At 48.3% G+C, this 19481-nt stretch overlaps 1 protein-coding gene and 1 long non-coding RNA gene across 2 annotated transcripts; one reads left to right on the top strand and one right to left on the bottom strand.

Annotated features, from left to right (window-relative positions):
- Positions 1-360: 360 nt before the first annotated feature.
- LOC109784718 (uncharacterized) lies at positions 361-8701 on the top strand. The gene is made up of 5 exons (XM_020343316.3): positions 361-520; positions 601-1049; positions 1831-1921; positions 6426-7859; positions 7952-8701. The coding sequence occupies exons 4-5, from the start codon at positions 6473-6475 to the stop codon at positions 8512-8514; spliced, it is 1950 nt and encodes a 649-aa protein (XP_020198905.1). The 5' UTR covers positions 361-520; positions 601-1049; positions 1831-1921; positions 6426-6472; the 3' UTR covers positions 8515-8701.
- Positions 5739-9364, bottom strand: LOC109784719 (uncharacterized). Its single transcript, XR_005769269.3, has 2 exons — positions 9084-9364; positions 5739-6034 (listed from the first exon to the last, which is right to left on the bottom strand). It is a non-coding gene; the product is annotated as an uncharacterized lncRNA (long non-coding RNA).
- Positions 9365-19481: the final 10117 nt, after the last annotated feature.

Here is a 19481-nt window from a genome sequence, read left to right as displayed (position 1 = left end):
ACTCGTTGTCGTCATTGTTTTAAAACTTGCTTTCGCTCGTAGTTGCCGCGTCCCCCTTGCTTTTGTTGACCGTTCCGAGACCAACCTTGTTCTTCGTTTTCCCTCTTGCCTAAACCGGAGTCTCTTTGCACAGTGCATCGACCCCTCGCGCGTGTCCGAAACTTCCCCGAACCCGAACCCGGACGTCGTTACCGATGGGTCCGGATCATCTCCGAACATTCGTAAAGCATCTTTGATTTCTTATTTGGTTTTCTCTATCCCATTAATCTGGAGCCATCCGATGAACATCGGACGCCCCTAAACCCCGCTCTGTTTTCTGCCCTGCCTATTTAAACAACTACCCCATGCCTAATTTGACCCAACCCTAAAATCCACGGGATTTGTCCCTGCCGCCGCCGCACTCACCTCTCTTCGTCGGGATCTTCCCCGATCCACTCGCATCCTTTCCATAGCCTACTCCCCTCGATCCTCCAACCTCCTCGTTCGTGAATCGAGCCACCCAGCCGTCGTCGTCACCCAGGCAGTCCCCGTCCGTGCCCCTCCTCCTGTTTCCCTCTCCCTCGATCGTCTCTAACCTCTCTCTCCCTCGTTGCTACACAGAGGACCAACCATGGTGCTGCCGTTCAAGCTCGTCGTCCTCGGCCCGGGCTGCTTCAGGTCCGCGCGCCGCTATCCCTGCTTCGCCGGACCTCCCTCTGCGCCTCCCCAAGTCGCGCCCTTGCCTGCCGGAGTTCCTGTCGCCGCCATCGTCGTTCGAGGCCTGCGCCTCGCTTCCTCCTCGAACCAGGAGGTCGACGCCTCCCCGACCCAAACTGGCCCGGATCTGGCCATCTCCGACGCCCTTGCCCAGATCCCGCCGTGCTCCGGCCAAGTCCCGCCGCGGCAAGCCCTCAAGCGCCACCGGCAGCCGCTGCTCTGCTTCCTCTAGAACGAGCCGGTCGCTCGTCCCGCGTCCGCTCGCGTTGACCCGCGCCCTCCTGGCCGCGTCCCGCGCCGTGGCCCGGCTTCTCCAAGCCGGCTTCCTCTGCAGATGGGCTAAGGCCCGCTGGGTGAGCCTCCAGCGCCCACGCTCCTATCGGGCCAGCCAGTTTCGGCCCGTGATGTCTTTTTCCCTGCCAGGACGAATTTTCTAATTATTCCAGAGAGTGCAGTTTTACAGAAAAACCCCTCATGTTCATGCATTAATAACGCCACAACCGTGCATCCAAATTAAACAAACTATATATGAAAAATGCTCAGAATTTCATCTAGTTTCATTATATGCCACTTTCATCCATGTTTAAAATGTTTAACCTTGCTGTTTGTTTAATTTTGCGTAAATGCCATGCTAAAATGATTTATTTCATAACTAATTAACCGTAACTCGGAATTTAATAAACTTTATATGTAAATGGGGTGGAAAAATGCATAGATTAACATGGAAGCATTATTTTGCATGTTTAACAACTCTAAAATATGCTTTAGGACAGAACAGTACCAATTCCAAAATATGCATATGAGGATTTTCCGGAATTGTTATTTGTTGTTCCGGCCTCATTTAAACTTGCCTAAATAGTTAGTTTACTTATGCTTCACCTCTTGCCATGTTAATCAACATTTAATATTGTTGGGTACATAACCGAGAGAACTAAATAAGTCATGTGGTGTTTCGTCAATATGCAACTTGTTGCATATTGAGCTCCACTTAATTTGTAGTATTGTTTATGCACTTGGCCATGCCATGCCTCTTTAAATCGGACATGCATCATACTTGTTTGTGCATCATGCCATGTGTATGTGGTGGTTGTTTACTATGTTGTTTGTTTCTTTCCGGGTTGCTTCTCTCGTTAGCTTTGGTTTCGTTCCGGAGTTGTGAGGATTCGTTCGGCTACGTTCGTTTGTCTTCTTCATGGACTCGTTCTTCTTCCTAGCGGGATCTTAGGCAAGATGACCATACCCTCGAAATCACTTCTATCTTTGCTTGCTAGTTGTTCGCTCTATTGCTATGCCGCGCGACCTACCACTTGCTATATCATGCCTCCCATATTGCCATGTCAAGCCTCTAACCCACCTTTCCTAGCAAACCGTTGTTTGGCTATGTTACCGCTTTTGCTCAGCCCCTCTTATAGCGTTGCTAGTTGCAGGTGAAGATGAAGTTTGTTCCATGTTGGAACATGGATATGTTGGGATATCACAATATCTCTTATTTAATTAATGCATCTATATACTTGGTAAGAGTGGAAGGCTCGGCCTTATGCCTGGTGTTTTGTTCCACTCTTGCCGCCCTAGTTTCCGTCACACCGGTGTTATGTTCCTTGATTTTGCGTTCCTTACGCGGTTGGGTGATTTATGGGACCCCCTTGACAGTTCGCTTTGAATAAAACTCCTCCAGCAAGGCCCAACCTTGGTTTTACCATTTGCCTACCTAAGCCTTTTTTCCTTGGGTTCTGCAGACTCAAGGGTCATCTTTATTTACCCCCCCCCCGGCCAGTGCTCCTTCGAGTGCTGGTCCAAACCGAGCGATGTCCGGCGCCCCCTGGGCAACCAGGGTCTATGCCAACCCGACGTCTTGCTCATCCGGTGTGCCCTGAGAACGAGATATGTGCAGCTCCTATCGGGATTTGTCGGCACATCGGGCGGCTTTGCTAGTCTTGTTTTACCATTGTCGAAATGTCTTGTAAACCGGGATTCCGAGACTGATCGGGTCTTCCCGGGAGAAGGAATATCCTTCGTTGACCGTGAGAGCTTATAATGGGCTAAGTTGGGACACCCCTGCAGGGTATAAACTTTCGAGAGCCGTGCCCGCGGTTATGTGGCAGATGGGAATTTGTCAATGTCCGGTTGTAGAGAACTTGACACTCGACTTAATTAAAACGCATCAACCGCGTGTGTAGCCATGATGGTATCTTTTCGGCGGAGTCCGGGAAGAGAACACGGCTTTTGGGTTATGTTTGACGTAAGTAGGAGTTCAGGATCACTTCTTGATCATTACTAGTTGACGACCGTTCCGTTGCTCCTCTTCTCGCTCTTATTTGCGTATGTTAGCCACCATATATGCTTAGTGCTTGCTGCAGCTCCACCTCACTACCTTCTCCTACCCATAAGCTTAAATAGTCTTGATCTCGCGGGTGTGAGATTGCTGAGTCCTCGTGACTCACAGATACTTCCAAAACAGTTGCAGGTGCCGACGATACCAGTGCAGGTGATGCAACCGAGCTCAAGTGGGAGTTCGACGAGGACCTTGGTCGTTACTATGTTTTGTTTCCTGATGATCAGTAGTGGAGCCCAGTTGGGACGATCGGGGATCTAGCATTTGGGGTTGTCTTCTTTTATTTTGGTTCCGTAGTCGGACCTATGTGTGTACTCTGTTTGATGTATGATTTATTTATGCATTGTGTGAAGTGGCGATTGTAAGCCAACTCTTTATCCCATTCTTGTTCATTACATGGGATTGTGTGAAGATGACCCTTTTTGCGACAAAACCACAATGCGGTTATGCCTCTAAGTCGTGCCTCGACACGTGGGAGATATAGCCGCATCGTGGGTGTTACACTGTCCCTCAATGGAGCCAATGAAGTAGAGGTTACCACCCTCGTCGGAGCCAAGCCAGAGGCGAGGAGGGAAAGGAGGAGCCATGAGCCAATGAAGCCGCTCGTGTGGAGTATTACCATCGGCGAGCCAAAAACTAGGTCAGTAGTGTATCTTTGTCAGTGTTGGAATGACACACGGGCCCTACTTTCGGCACCGTACTAGTTGTCTCAAAGTCAAAGTCCAGATATATCATGGTATCTAATTTTTTTTTAAGCATCTCCAGCCGCGCCCCCAACAAGCCCTCCCCAGGCGTTTTTTCCGCACGGGCGCCAAAAAATCGGCTCAGTCACGCCCCAGGAGCCTGTTTTTCGCCGGTTTGGGCTGAAACTGGCGCCGGCAAACCCAGACCGAACCCGGCGCGCTGGGGGCGCCCGGGGGCGTCGGGGCGAGCGGTTTTGGCGCGAAAAAGCCACGGGCCAGCCGCATCAGCGACACGACGCCTCGTCTTTCCCCAGAACGTCTCGGTTTCCCGCGGCGAATCAATGGCAAGGCTGCCGCCGGTTAGCCTTGCCATTGATTCCTCACGGGCGGCGCGTCACGGGAGGCGCGGCGACGTCTCCTTTCCCGCCACGTGTACACACGGCGCGGGCTATAAAACCAGCGGCTCCCCCTCGCCGCCGGCCACACCAGCCCGAGCCAAAACCCGCCGCTGATCTCTGCCTCTCTCCTGTCCGCCGCCGAGCCTATCTCCTTTTCCTCCCCTTCCCTTCCCGATGGCCAAACGCTTCCCCGGCGACTCCGCGGCGGCCAACGGCTTCGGTCGCCGCTCGCTCCAGGAGTGGTAGGCGTGGCTCCTGTTCGAGGCCAACATCCCGGCGCCGCCGGACCGATGGGGTGGAGGCTCAGCAACGGGGGCGTCCCCATCCCCCCGGTGCCCGACATCGACGCTCGCCCCGGCATCTTCGCCGCCGAGGTCCCCCGCGTGCGTTCGTCCCTGACGGACGAGCAGCGCGCCCTCCCCCAGTACGCTGCCGACAACCACGAGGCGTGGACGGAGTACTTCCAGCGTCGGTAGGCGCAGCGGCTGGCGTCCACGAAAGGGGCGCCGGTGGTGGGCGGCATAAGAACAACGACGGTCGCCGCGTCTGGTGGGGCGTCCCCGGCCTCACACTCCACGAGGTACTGGCGTACCTCGAGGGCGGCAATGACTCGCCGCTGGCATACGCGGCGGCCGTGCCCCCCCCTCCGGAGCGCCGGGCCATGGGCGCCCAGGAGGTTCGGCTCCTCCTCCTCTTCCTCCTCTCAGTCGTCCTCCCGCTCCTCCTCCCACTCTTCCGGCTCGCCGGCGCTGTTCGGCGTCAAGGCCGAGCCCGCCGCGGAGACGCCGCTCGGCTGGCGCACCCACAGTGTCGGCATCGTCATCAATGAGGGGGGCAGGCGCGCCCCCTCCTCGGCTCCTCCGCGCTACGTCAAGCCAAAGACGGAGCCGGGGCTCCCCGTCGTGAAGACGGAGCCCGGGCTCGCCGGCGGCGTCAAGGAGGAGGAGCTCGACGACGCAGCGGCCCTGAAGTGGGCGCGCGACGACTGGGAGCAGACGGAGCTGCAGCGCCAGATCCTCACCTTCGAGCGCTTCGAAGCTCGACGCTATGGCCGGGATGATGGAGGCGTGGTCGTTCTCGACGATAGCGACGACGACGACGTGCCGCCGGTCCGCCATGGAGACACCGGGCGGGGGGGCGGCCGCGCCATCAAAAAGGAGAAGGTTGACGACGACGTAGGTGACTTCGCCGCGCTCAGCGACTTCTTCGCCCCGTAGTTGGTTTTTTTTTTTAAATAACTTATGTAACGTCGAACATGTCCAAAATTATGTCAAGTTTGCCGAATTTAGCCAAACTTTGCCGAACTTTATCGAATTTGGTTTTTTTCTAAATAAAAGACCCACGTCTCGGGGCGACCCTGGGGCGAGCGGCTGGGAACCCGCTCGCCCCCACACCGATTTTAGCGCGGGCTCGCTCCAGGGGGCGCGTAAAATCGCCGCCTGGGAGGCCAACGGCTGGAGATGCTCTTACCGTTGCGATCTTTGGACTGGGACGCTCTTACATAGCTTGTTTGACATGATCACCTTTATTTAATTTGGTACCAGTTCTCATTAAGCATCCCAACCACCACAGATAAGGCCACCCCGTTCGTGTTCTGAGAGTTGACCATCGGTGATGGCAATCCATGAATAGAGTAATAAGGTTACATTAGCTACACTCAATCTGTTCTTTCTTCTAGATCCATTCCATGGCGATCTACGCGACCACTAACAAAAGAAGGCTCCATTGATTGTGCTATCTTACGGCCTCCATTCTCAACTGGTATGTTTGGTTCAACCTTGCCCACCTCCGTGTCTTCACCACATTTCTTAGACTTCTGTCTGGGCTTTTTCCAGAGATATTAGGACTATGTATCATAAATTCTTCACTTCTTTGTTTAGCCGATTCCAACCTGTTTTCTTCATGTTCAAAACATTTCATTTCCCCTGTAAGGAAGCAATTATGTAGAATTACTCAGATCGTACCATGAAGCTGCTACTATTCAAAATCCAGATCAGAACTGAACAATAAATATTAATTATACTCCCTAGCACGTAGTAGTACTTACTCAGCGATGTACTCCATGAACAAACACGAACGATTATCTTCAGTGTTGTGTGAATATCTAAAAAAGTATTATAGCAATATAGATTGGGTATCTCTGGCAGCTCAAGGAGATGTTTGTTTCTAAATGGTATCTTTGTATGTTGCCCATTGCCCCGCTTCATTGATGATTAATCCAAGGAAATTAAGCACTTTTCCGTACTTTGTTTATTTGTTACCTCATTTATATGTTGTATTAAATTTGACTTTTACCACTACCAAAACTGTTTCTAGGTCAAATTATCTTCCAACGTTGAATAAGTTCCCTACTACTTCCAAAGATGGATCATCCAGAAAATATAGTAACACAACTTATCCATGAAGAGCACAGATCGAAATGGGTAGCACGTAGCAATCATAATGTGAAATGTTTTACAGAAGATGAGATAAAAAGATTTACTGACAACTATAAGACTTTACTTGGTAGAGGTGCCTTTGGAGAAGTTTATCAAGGAGTCCTTGAGGACAAAAGTATGATTGCTGTCAAGAGGTTTATCTACAATGTAAGAGAAAGTTTTGCCAAAGAGTTGATCGTCCACCGTGAAATCAATCACAAGAATGTAGTCAGATTAGTCGGCTACTGTGTAGATGAAAATGCCCTAATGGTGGTCACGGAGTATATTCCTAAAGGAAATCTGAGTAACATTCTTCACCATGATAATATTCCTATCGCTTTGGATATACGGCTAAGAATTGCCATTGAATGCGCTGAAGCATTGGCCTATATGCACTCACAAATGTATACCCAGGTCATTCATGGTGATATCAAGCCTGCTAATATACTTCTGGATGATGAACTCAGATCAAAAATATCAGACTTTGGAATATCAAGACTAGTCAACACTGAAAAGACTCTATATACTCTAAATGTGATAGGAAGTATAGGCTACATGGACCCTCTGTTTGCTCAGAATGGTCGCCTCACAGCAAAGAGTGATGTTTATAGTTTTGGAGTTGTGCTCCTGGAACTGATAACCAGAAAAAAAGCAAGAACAGAGGATGGGGAGATTGGCTTGGTGGAAAGTTTTATTCGATCTCTTTCAAAAGAGTTTAGGAGGGTGAGGGAAATGTTTGATTTTACAATTGCAACATCGAGCGACATGAAGACTATCGATGAGATTGCCAAGTTGGCAGGTAAATGCTTGAGTATGGAACAGGACAAACGCCCTGAGATGTTAGAGGTTGCAGAACATCTTCGCAAACTTAGAAAAGCTCCACACCAGGTACAAGAAAGACTAGCACTATTTTCTTGGGGAAGGGAAGATAAACTAGCTTCAGCCGAAACACAGCAACTAGACATTCATAAAAAAATACAACCACTAGAAAGCAGCAGCAGTACCCGAAATGTGGGAAATTTTATCATTTGGCCAACAGTGAAAGGCCAAGTTTTTGAGCTGGACGAGTTGCTTCGGGCATCAACTGAAGTGCTGGGCAAGGGTACAGTAGGGCTAACATACAAAGCGACATTTTATAGTGGATATGAGCTGGTGGTCAAGAGGCTGAAAGATGTGGACTTAGGGGAGGCGATCTTTGAGCGGCTTGTCACACTGCTTGGCGCTATCCAGAACAAACACATAGTGCCACTGCTGTGGTATTACTGTGACAAGGATGAGAAGTTGCTGGTGTATAATGTCATCCCCATGGGTAGCCTAGCAAAAGTGCTCCACGGTAATGTCTATACTGAACAATGCTAGCATTTGCTTTCCTTTACAATTTCTAATGCTTTTGAGGCATCACTAATTCATGATGTGTGAATGAAGGTGACCGAGGTTCTGGCCCAGCTCCACTGGACTGGGAGCAGCGGTTGGCTATCTCACTAGCTGCTGCGCATGGTGTGCAGGCTATCCACTTAGCTGGACCAACGAGCTGCCATGGCAACATCAAGTCTTCCAACATCCTGCTCACCGGTACCCACGACGCATGTGTGTCGGAGCATGGCCTGATAACACTTGGCATGTATTCCAATGCCCCCGGCTACCGTGCACCTGAGGTCACCCGCAATAGGTGGGTCTCCCAGGAATCTGACGTGTACAGCTTCGGCATCCTACTGCTGGAGCTTCTCACCCGCAAGTCTCCACTGGAGAAGAGATTTCAGAATGGCGGGGGAGTAGATTTGCCACGCTGGGTGTGTTCCATTATACCTGAGGAGTGGACGGCGGAGGTATTCGACGTGGAGCTCCTAGCACGGGGGCAGAAGGATGGGAAAGAGGAGTGCATGGTGCGACTTATGCAGCTCGGGCTAAAGTGTTGCAGTCAAGATGTTGACTCGAGGCCTACAATGTCTGATGTCGTGCAGCGGATTGAGGAGATTGGACAGTCCTAATTGCTGACAAAGAACCTCACACATCATAGTGAGTGAAAGTTGCTAGGTCACAGTTGCATTCAAATGTCATATATTTTCAGTACCCCCTTTCAACTGGTTATCCCAGAGAACGATAAATAAATTTTGACGATAAAGTTATCTCAGAGAACTACTATCCTGAAAAAGGCTTTCACTGCTAGTTTGTAAATTGTGATCAATCACTTGTCCTACATGTTATTGGCATATATACCCTGCACTTTTCCAAATAAAAATAAAAATTGGCATATATACTCTGCACTTTTCCAAATTAAACGTTGGGTTCATGATTCTACCAGGTAAGCTGCAATTCGTAGATATATGTGAAGACTAAAAACCTGCTATATGCTTTCGTTACAAAATTATGGCCAAGGAAGAAAAACTAATGAAAAGATGCATCATGTTTGCTTTTAGACTCATATTTCCGGAAAAGAGACTGTCCCATTCTTCTCCGTGTCCAATTACAATTACAATAAAAATGAGTACCGATTTGTTTCAGTCATTCAACATAAATAAATCATAAATTCTACGCCAAGAATTACAGTGTTCAGTACCTTGCTCGAGCAGGAGCAGCGACAACCGACCACCTCTCCGAACGAAGTCCACGCACGCTGTCCCAGTACTCTCGCTTACGCCTCCTTGCGTCGTGTAGCAGCTCCACCGGCACCGGCGCAGGCGCTGCCGAGCTGGAGCAGACGGTGCACTGCAGGGTGCGGGGAGGGAGTCAGGGAGATGACGCATCGGGCGCCAGTCGCTGGAGGTGCGGGAGCTTGCTGGCAAGGTGGGTGCGGCAGCTCCGGAGTGGAGCCGGGAGCAGTCGGAGCTCCGAAGGAATTAGGGATTGGGATTCAGGCTTTCAGCGGCGGCGGCGGCGGCGGCTTCGAGCTCGAGTGGGCTGGACGACCTGGACGACAGAGAGAGGCAGACGTGGGCAATGGGCTGGAATGAATGTCTGGGCTTAGTCATGAGTGGGCTTTTTCCTAGCTTATTAAACGAGATTCCCTTTCTAAAAAAAAAATCCAACGGAGATTTCTCGAAGAAAAAAACTCGTCCAAGGGAGCTGCAAGTTTGGGCGCAAAACAGCGAGATGAGAAAATCATTAAGCCAACCACAATACTGCACCGAAAAAAAATACAGGTACTAAACAACGAACTACCTTCTCGAGCCAAAAACGGAGGCACGCCGGGCGAAACGTGGCCGGCTGCTGCCGTTGCGTTACCGTCGAGCTGCCGACGTGCACCTGTGTCGCGGTTGAGACGTTTTTTAACTGAAAATGCCAACAGTGCATACTGAACAAACACAACAGGCATCGCGCGCCTATGTTGCCGGTTCAGACATTGAACTGAAAAGGCACAAGTGTCTGCTGTTCCTCCGCGTGCTACCTTTGTAAGAACTCAACTTTGTGTTTCATTTCGTAATGGAATGGAGCTGGGGCGTGTTGCCCTTTTGCTCTAAAAAAAAGGCACAAGTGCGTGCATATTGAACAAACAAAACAGGGAAGGCAAGGCACACTGATTTTTTTTTTCTGCAGTACCAGCCGTGATGAGGCTATCCAGACCTACAGTACTCTCAGCGACAGAAGGGTGTGCTTACAATCTGCGCCGCCGCATCGTGATTGAGCACGCAGTCATGGAGGAACGACCAAACTGTACAAGGCCATGGTACTTAATGCATCTGCTCCGTTTTCAGGCCAGCCTCATTAATCCACCTGAAGAATATTGCTTTCATAAAAGGGGCCAATGATGTATACTGATTCCTGGTAAATCAGGACATGTTTCGGATCAGAAGAATGAACGGACGCTCTCCGAATACTATCAGTACAGCTCTAGAACTCAAAAGGCCCAAACACTGAAGCCACACCACACAAGTGTATTTCAAAGAACTACAACTACTATATGTACTTCACCACCCCATCAAAATCGTGAGCATTTCATTTGATAATGATCAAAATAAGTCTTCGGAGCAATGGGCTTCATTGTCTTCAAGCGTAGAAGTTTGCACTACAAAAAAGAAAAGAAAAGAAAGAATCGCAATGCACAACTGCATTGCTGAACATACTAGCAGAACCCAATTCTAGACTAGTAGAGTGCCCGTGCGTTGCCACGGGCTCTTGAAATAGTTTACAAGAGTTACATGTTAAATTCCACACGTACAAACAATAAAACACAAATACAATTATTTAATAACTGAAGTTCATTTTTGCAATGTAAATTGATAACATGAAGAAAAATTAACGACATGTCCATGTAACAAACCGAGCGATGTTTCAATTAAACATCTATTACAAAACTATTAATATCTAGATGATGCGCTTAAGTAATTCTTTCACAATATCAGGAAAGTTTCCTTTAGCTTCATTCCCACGATGTTTTAGCAAGTGTAATAAAAACTGCTTCCTCAATTCATACCCATCCTGCACAAACAATACATGTAGTTATTATGAAAATTTCACGCCGAAGGTCTTAAAACATGTAACTGACAATACTCACCGTGCAAATCGGCTTGACCAATTCTTTACCGTTCCACCAGAGCATAAAATGAAAAACAAAATAGCCAGACACATTCCTGCAAAACTTTAGATTAATAATATATAGAATATAGTGATAACAAAAGTAAATGTTTTTGTTATGAATCCATTACCTGTCTATACTCGTTGGAACACCGAACGGAAATAAACGTTGCCATTTAGATATATCATAATTCCAACCAGGCAGCTTTTATTTCGAGTGCTTCTTTGAAATCCCTTGCAAAACTTTTTAATTTCAGTGCATGCCTCAATTTTTTTTCCTCTAACGATTGTGATGTTTGAATAGGATCCAGAATATATATACGACGTGCCTCTTTCTCGATGACGTACAAGATGTATCGGCCGATGGATGCATAGGGAAGATAAATCTACAAGTGGAGCTATTAGAAACAACAATAAACCATGATAACAATGGACAAAATACTTTACTTACCTTGTTGCACGATGAGATGTCATTGTCCATCCCAGGCCAGCTATCAAATAATGTTGCCAACGTCTGGATAGTTTTCTTCTCGCAAAACTTCTGACCTCGTGTTGACTCTAGCATCATGGACTAAGTAAAAAAAAGAAATATTGCTTCAACATGTTGATGCTAATGACACATAGAATGAAGAGTTACGATAACTTACACAAAATGTAGATCCATGTAGTGCACAGGAGGGTCTGTGAACAATACTCCCTCGTCACATGCCAGCATACGCACGGCTGTGTTGAAGCAATCATTGTCCATGGGCTGCTCTATGTTAAGTATGCACTGAAGTTTCTTAAGACTTAAGCCCATTGGATCGGGTGTCGAGCTCCGGACCCATACCTTCCTATAAATTGGATGGTAAGAAGAACAATAATATACAACCTCACATTAAATATTGATACCTGATACTTACTCCAAACAACCGGCATCATCGATCGACATGATGTAGTTGCAGAGACCGGCAAGTAATTCACGTTGGTCCGTGGGTATGATAGTGATTGGTGCAGGACGTTTGTCTTTGACTACGTCAGATGCATTGTCCAGTATCTCGAGATCAGAATTAGCTAAATTTTCTTGATCGTCAGGTTGATGTGTTGGTAATCGTAGCATAATTTAAAATTTTCCTACGCTCACCAAGATGCATCTATGGAGTCTACTAGCAACGAGGGGAAAGGAGTGCATCTACATACCCTTGTAGATCGCGAGCGGAAGCGTTCCAATGAACATGGATGACGGAGTCGTACTCGTCGTGATCTAAATCACCGATGACCGAGTGCCGAACGGACGGCACCTCCGCGTTCAACACACGTACGGTGCAGCGACGTCTCCTCCTTCTTGATCCAGCAAGGGAGAAGGAGAGGTTGATGGAGATCCAGCAGCACGACGGCGTGGTGGTGGATGTAGCGGGTCTCCGGCAGGGCTTCGCCGAGCTTCTGCGAGAGAGAGAGAGGTGTTGCAGGGGAGGAGGGAGGCGCCCAAGGCTGTAGGTTGCTGCCCTCCCTCCCCCCCTTTATATAGGCCCCATTGGGAGGGGGGCTGGCCAAAACCCATCTAGGGTTGGGGGGCGGCGGCCAAGGGGTGGAAAGGGGTGCCTTGCCCCCAAGGCAAGGGGAAAGCTCCCCCCTAGGGTTCCCAACCCTAGGCGCATGGGGGGAGGCCCAAGGGGGGCGCCCCAACCCACTAAGGGCTGGTTCCCTTCCACTTTCAGCCCACGGGGCCCTCCGGGACAGGTGGCCCCACCCGGTGGACCCCCGGGACCCTTCCGGTGGTCCCAGTACAATACCGGTAACCCCCGAAACTTTCCCGGTGGCCGAAACTTGACTTCCTATATATAATTCTTCACCTCCGGACCATTCCGGAACCTCTCGTGACGTCCGGGATCTCATCCGGGACTCCGAACAACTTTCGGGTTTCCGCATACATATATCTCTACAACCCTAGCGTCACCGGACCTTAAGTGTGTAGACCTTACGGGTTCGGGAGACATGCAGACATGACCGAGACGCCTCTCCGGTCAATAACCAACAGCGGGATCTGGATACCCATGTTGGCTCCCACATGTTCCACGATGATCTCATCGGATGAACCACGGTGTCGAGGATTCAATCAATCCGTATGCAATTCCCTTTGTCAATCGGTATGTTACTTGCCCGAGATTCGATCGTCGGTATCCCAATACCTTGTTCAATCTCGTTACCGGCAAGTCTCTTTACTCGTACCGCAATGCATGATCCCGTGACTAACGCCTTAGTCACATTGAGCTCATTATGATGATGCATTACCGAGTGGGCCCAGAGATACCTCTCCGTCACACGGAGTGACAAATCCCAGTCTCGATCCGTGCCAACCCAACAGACACTTTCGGAGATACCCGTAGTGCACCTTCATAGTCACCCAGTCACGTTGTGATGTTTGGCACACCCAAAGCACTCATACGGTATCCGGGAGTTGCACGATCTCATGGTCTAAGGAAAAGATACTTGACATTGGAAAAGCTCTAGCAAACGAAACTACACGATCTTTTATGCTATGCTTAGGATTGGGTCTTGTCCATCACATCATTCTCCTAATGATGTGATCCCGTTATCAATGACATCCAATGTCCATAGTCAGGAAACCATGACTATCTGTTGATCAACGAGCTAGTCAACTAGAGGCTTACTAGGGACACGTTGTGGTCTATGTATTCACACATGTATTACGATTTCCGGACAATACAATTATAGCATGAATAATAGACTATTATCATGAACAAAGAAATATAATAATAACCATTTATTATTGCCTCTAGGGCATATTTCCAACAGTCTCCCACTTGCACTAGAGTCAATAATCTAGTTACATTGTGATGAATCGAACACCCATTGCGTCCTGGTGTTGATCATGTTTTGCCCTAGGGAGAGGTTTAGTCAACGGATCTGCTACATTCAGGTCCGTATGTACTTTACAAATATCTATGTCTCCATTTTGAACACTTTCACGAATGGAGTTGAAGCGACGCTTGATATGCCTGGTCTTCCTGTGAAACCTGGGCTCCTTCGCAAGGGCAATGGCTCCAGTGTTGTCACAGACGAGAGTCATCGGGCCCGACGCATTGGGAATCACCCCTAGGTCGGTAATGAACTCCTTCATCCAGACTGCTTCCTGTGCTGCCTCCGAGGCTGCCATGTACTCCGCTTCACATGTAGATCCCGCCACGACGCTTTGCTTGCAACTGCACCAGCTTACTGCTCCTCCATTCAATATATACACGTATCCGGTCTGTGACTTCGAGTCATCCAGATCTGTGTCGAAGCTAGCGTCGACGTAACCCTTTACGACGAGCTCTTCGTCACCTCCATAAACGAGAAACATATCCTTAGTCCTCTTCAGGTACTTCAGGATATTCTTGACCGCTGTCCAGTGTTCCTTGTCGGGATTACTTTGGTACCTTCCTACCAAACTTACGGCAAGGTTTACATCAGGTCTGGTACACAGCATGGCATACATAATAGACCCTATGGCCGAGGCATAGGGGATGACACTCATCTCTTCTATATCTTCTGCCGTGGTCGGGCATTGAGCCGTGCTCAATTGCACACCTTGCAATACAGGCAAGAACCCCTTCTTGGACTGATCCATACTGAACTTCTTCAATATCTTGTCAAGGTATGTACTCTGTGAAAGACCAATGAGGCGTCTTGATCTATCTCTATAGATCTTGATGCCCAATATATAAGCAGCTTCTCCAAGGTCCTTCATAGAAAAACACTTATTCAAATGGGCCTTTATACTTTCCAAGAATTCTATATCATTTCCCATCAATAGTATGTCATCCACATATAATATGAGAAATGCTACAGAGCTCCCACTCACTTTCTTGTAAACACAGGCTTCTCCATAAGTCTGTGTAAACCCAAACGCTTTGATCATCTCATCAAAGCGAATGTTCCAACTCCGAGATGCTTGCACCAGCCCATAGATTGAGCGCTGGAGCTTGCATACTTTGTTAGCATTCTTAGGATCGACAAAACCTTCCGGCTGCATCATATACAACTCTTCCTTAAGGAAGCCGTTAAGGAATGCCGTTTTGACGTCCATCTGCCATATCTCATAATCATAGTATGCGGCAATTGCTAACATGATTCGGACGGACTTCAGCTTCGCTACGGGTGAGAAAGTCTCATCGTAGTCAACCCCTTGAACTTGTCGATAACCCTTAGCGACAAGTCGAGCTTTGTAGATGGTCACATTACCATCTGCGTCCGTCTTCTTCTTAAAGATCCATTTGTTTTCTATGGCTCGCCGCTCTTCGGGCAAGTCAGTCAAAGTCCATACTTTGTTTTCATACATGGATTCTATCTCGGATTTCATGGCTTCTAGCCATTTGTCGGAATCCGGGCCCGCCATCGCTTCTTCATAGTTCGAAGGTTCACCGTTGTCTAACAACATGATTTCCAGGACAGGGTTGCCGTACCACTCTGGTACGGAACGTGTCCTTGTGGACCTACGAAGTTCAGTAACTTGATCCGAAGCTTCATGATCATCATCATTAACTTCCTCCCCAGTCGGTGTAGGCACCACAGGAACATTTTCCCGCGCTGCGCTACTTTCCGGTTCGGAGGGGGTGACTATCACCTCATCAAGTTCCACTTTCCTCCCACTCAATTCTTTCGAGAGAAACTCCTTCTCTAGAAAGGACCCGTTCTTGGCAACGAAGATCTTGCCCTCGGATCTGAGGTAGAAGGTATACCCAATAGTTTCCTTAGGGTATCCTATGAAGACGCATTTTTCCGACTTGGGTTCGAGCTTTTCAGGTTGAAGTTTCTTGACATAAGCATCGCATCCCCAAACTTTTAGAAACGACAGCTTAGGTTTCTTCCCAAACCATAATTCATACGGTGTCGTCTCAACGGATTTCGACGGAGCCCTATTTAAAGTGAATGCGGCAATCTCTAAAGCATAGCCCCAAAATGAGAGCGGTAAATCGGTAAGAGACATCATAGATCGCACCATATCCAATAGAGTGCGATTACGACGTTCAGACACACCGTTTCTCTGAGGTGTTCCAGGCGGCGTGAGTTGTGAAACTATTCCACATTTCCTTAAGTGTGTACCAAATTCGTGTCTTAAATATTCTCCACCACGATCTGATCGTAAGAATTTTATTTTCCTGTCACGTTGATTCTCGACTTCACTCTGAAATTCCTTGAACTTTTCAAAGGTTTCAGACTTGTGTTTCATTAGGTAGACATACCCATATCTACTTAAATCATCAATGAGAGTGAGAACATAACGATATCCTCCGCGAGCCTCAACACTCATTGGACCGCACACATCGGTATGTATGATTTCCAATAAGTTGGTTGCTCGCTCCATTGTTCCGGAGAACGGAGTCTTGGTCATCTTACCCATGAGGCATGGTTCGCACGTGTCAAATGATTCGTAATCAAGAGACTCCAAAAGTCCATCTGCATGGAGCTTCTTCATGCGCTTGACACCAATGTGACCAAGGCGGCAGTGCCACAAGTATGTGGGACTATCGTTATCAACTTTACATCTTTTGGTATTCACACTATGAACATGTGTAACATCACGTTCGAGATTCATCAAAAATAAACCATTGACCAGCGGGGCATGACCATAAAACATATCTCTCAAATAAATAGAACAACCATTATTCTCGGATTTAAATGAGTAGCCATCTCGAATTAAACGAGATCCAGATACAATGTTCATGCTTAAAGCTGGCACTAAATAACAATTATTGAGGTTTAAAACTAATCCCGTGGGTAGATGCAGAGGTAGCGTGCCGACGGCGATCACATCGACCTTGGAACCATTCCCGACACGCATCGTCACCTCATCCTTCGCCAGTCTCCGTTTATTCTGTAGTTCCTGCTTTGAGTTACAAATATGAGCAACCGCACCGGTATCAAATACCCAGGAGCTACTACGAGTACTGGTAAGGTACACATCAATTACATGTATATCACATATACCTTTGGTGTTGCCGGCCTTCTTCTTGTCCGCTAAGTATTTGGGGCAGTTCCGCTTCCAGTGACCACTTCCCTTGCAATAAAAGCACTCAGTCCCGGGCTTGGGTCCATTCTTTGACTTCTTCCCAGTAACTGGTTTACCGGGCGCGGCAACTCCCTTGCCGTCCTTCTTGAAGTTCTTCTTACCCTTGCCCTTCTTGAACTTGGTGGTTTTATTCACCATCAACACTTGATGTTCTTTTATGATCTCCCCTTCCGCTGATTTCAGCATTGAATATACCTCGGGAATGGTCTTTTCCATCCCCTGCATATTGTAGTTCATCACAAAGCTCTTGTAGCTTGGTGGAAGCGACTGGAGGATTCTGTCAATGACCGCGTCATCCCGGAGATTAACTCCTAGCTGAGACAAGCGGTTGTGCAACCCAGACATTCTGAGTATGTGCTCACTAACAGAACTGTTCTCCTCCATTTTACAGCTGAAGAACTTGTCGGAGACATCATATCTCTCGACCCGGGCATGAGCTTGAAAAACCAGTTTCAGCTCCTCGAACATCTCATATGCTCCATGTTTCTCAAAACGCTTTTGGAGACCCGGCTCTAAGCTGTAAAGCATGCCGCACTGAACGAGGGAGTAATCATCAGCACGTGATTGCCAAGCGTTCATAACGTCTTGGTTCTGTGGGATTGGTGCATCACCTAGCGGTGCTTCTAAGACATAATCTTTCTTGGCTACTATAAGGATGAGCCTCAGGTTCCGGACCCAGTCCGTATAGTTGCTGCCATCATCTTTCAGCTTGGTTTTCTCTAGGAACGCGTTGAAATTGAGGACAACGTTGGCCATTTGATCTACAAGACATAGTGTAAAGATTTTAGACTAAGTTCATGATAATTGAGTTCATCTAATCAAATTATTTAATGAACTCCCACTCAGATAGACATCCCTCTCGTCATCTAAGTGAAACATGATCCGAGTTTAACTAGGCCGTGTCCGATCATCACGTGAGACGAACTAGTCAAAATCGGTGAACATCTCCATGTTGATCGTATCTTCTATACGACTCATGCTCGACCTTTCGGTCCTCCGTGTTCCGAGGCCATGTCTGTACATGCTAGGCTCGTCAAGTCAACCTAAGTGTATTGCGTGTGTTCCGAGGCCATGTCTGTACATGCTAGGCTCGTCAACACCCGTTGTATTCGAACGTTAGAATCTATCACACCCGATCATCACGTGGTGCTTCGAAACAACGAACCTTCGCAACGGTGCACAGTTAGGGTGAACACTTTCTTGAAATTATTATAAGGGATCATCCTACTTGCTACCGTCGTTCTAAGCAAATAAGATGCAAAAACATGATAAACATCACATGCAATCAAATAGTGACATGATATGGCCAATATCATTATGCTCCTTTGATCTCCATCTTCGGGGCACCATGATCATCTTCGTCACCGGCATGACACCATGATCTCCATCATCATGATCTCCATCGTTGTGTCTTCATGAAGTCGTCACGCCAACGATTACTTCTACTTCTATGGCTAACGCGTTTAGCAACAAAGTAAAGTAATTTACATGGCGTTATTCAATGACACGCAGGTCATACAAAATAATAAAGACAACTCCTATGGCTCCTGCCGGTTGTCATACTCATCGACATGCAAGTCGTGATTCCTATTACAAGAATATGATCAATCTCATACATCACATATATCATTCATCACATCTTCTGGCCATATCACATCACATAGCACTTGCTGAAAAAACAAGTTAGACGTCCTCTAATTGTTGTTGCAAGTTTTTACGTGGTTTGTAGGTTTCTAGCAACAACGTTTTCTTACCTACGTATGACCACAACGTGATTTGCCAATTTCTATTTACCCTTTATAAGGACCCTTTTCATCGAATCCATTCCGACTAAAGTAGGAGAGACAGACACCCGCTAGCCACCTTATGCAACTAGTGCATGTCAATCGGTGGAACCTGTCTCACGTAAGCGTACGTGTAAGGTCGGTCCGGGCCGCTTCATCCTATAATGCCGCGGTGTATGAGGAGGAACCAGAGGAAGGAGGAGGGGGTGGAGGCTTACGGCGCGGCACACGGAGGCCCTCGAGTGAACGGGAGCGCAGAGGGGAGGCGGGATGAATCGCGGCGGGCGGCAGCGACCGAGGTTGGGGAAAAGCTTGACCCGGCCGCTGCAGGGCACCCCAGCTCGTCCTGAAGCGCGGGGTCGACGAGGACGACGTAGAGGGAGCTCGGGGACATCGGCGGCTCGACGAACGGTGGTCGGGGCCACGCCTACGAGGCTTCGGCGGCGATCTCGCTCGGGCGAGGGGAGGGCCAGAGAGAGAGAGAGCGGCCGAGATGGAGAGGGGAGTTGGTGGAGGTAGGTGGGGAGGAGGCCGAGGCGTCGAGGGGAGGGGTCAGTGGAGGCGGGGGCGCTGGCGATCTTATCCCCTCCTCGACGCCGGCGAGGGG

This window comes from Aegilops tauschii, chromosome 2 (genome assembly GCF_002575655.3).
Source record: "Aegilops tauschii subsp. strangulata cultivar AL8/78 chromosome 2, Aet v6.0, whole genome shotgun sequence".
Lineage (NCBI taxonomy): Eukaryota > Viridiplantae > Streptophyta > Magnoliopsida > Poales > Poaceae > Aegilops > Aegilops tauschii.
The sequence above is the reverse complement of the archived record's forward strand: the minus strand, read 5'-3'. Positions and strand labels throughout refer to the sequence as shown.

Excerpts from the sequence above, each read along its gene's own strand:
- LOC109784718 (XM_020343316.3), top strand. The coding sequence starts at position 6,473 with ATGGATCATCCAGAAAATATAGTAACACAACTTATCCATGAAGAGCAC. Across the intron at positions 7,860-7,951 it reads CCTAGCAAAAGTGCTCCACG|GTGACCGAGGTTCTGGCCCA; the intron begins GTAATGTCTATA and ends GTGTGAATGAAG.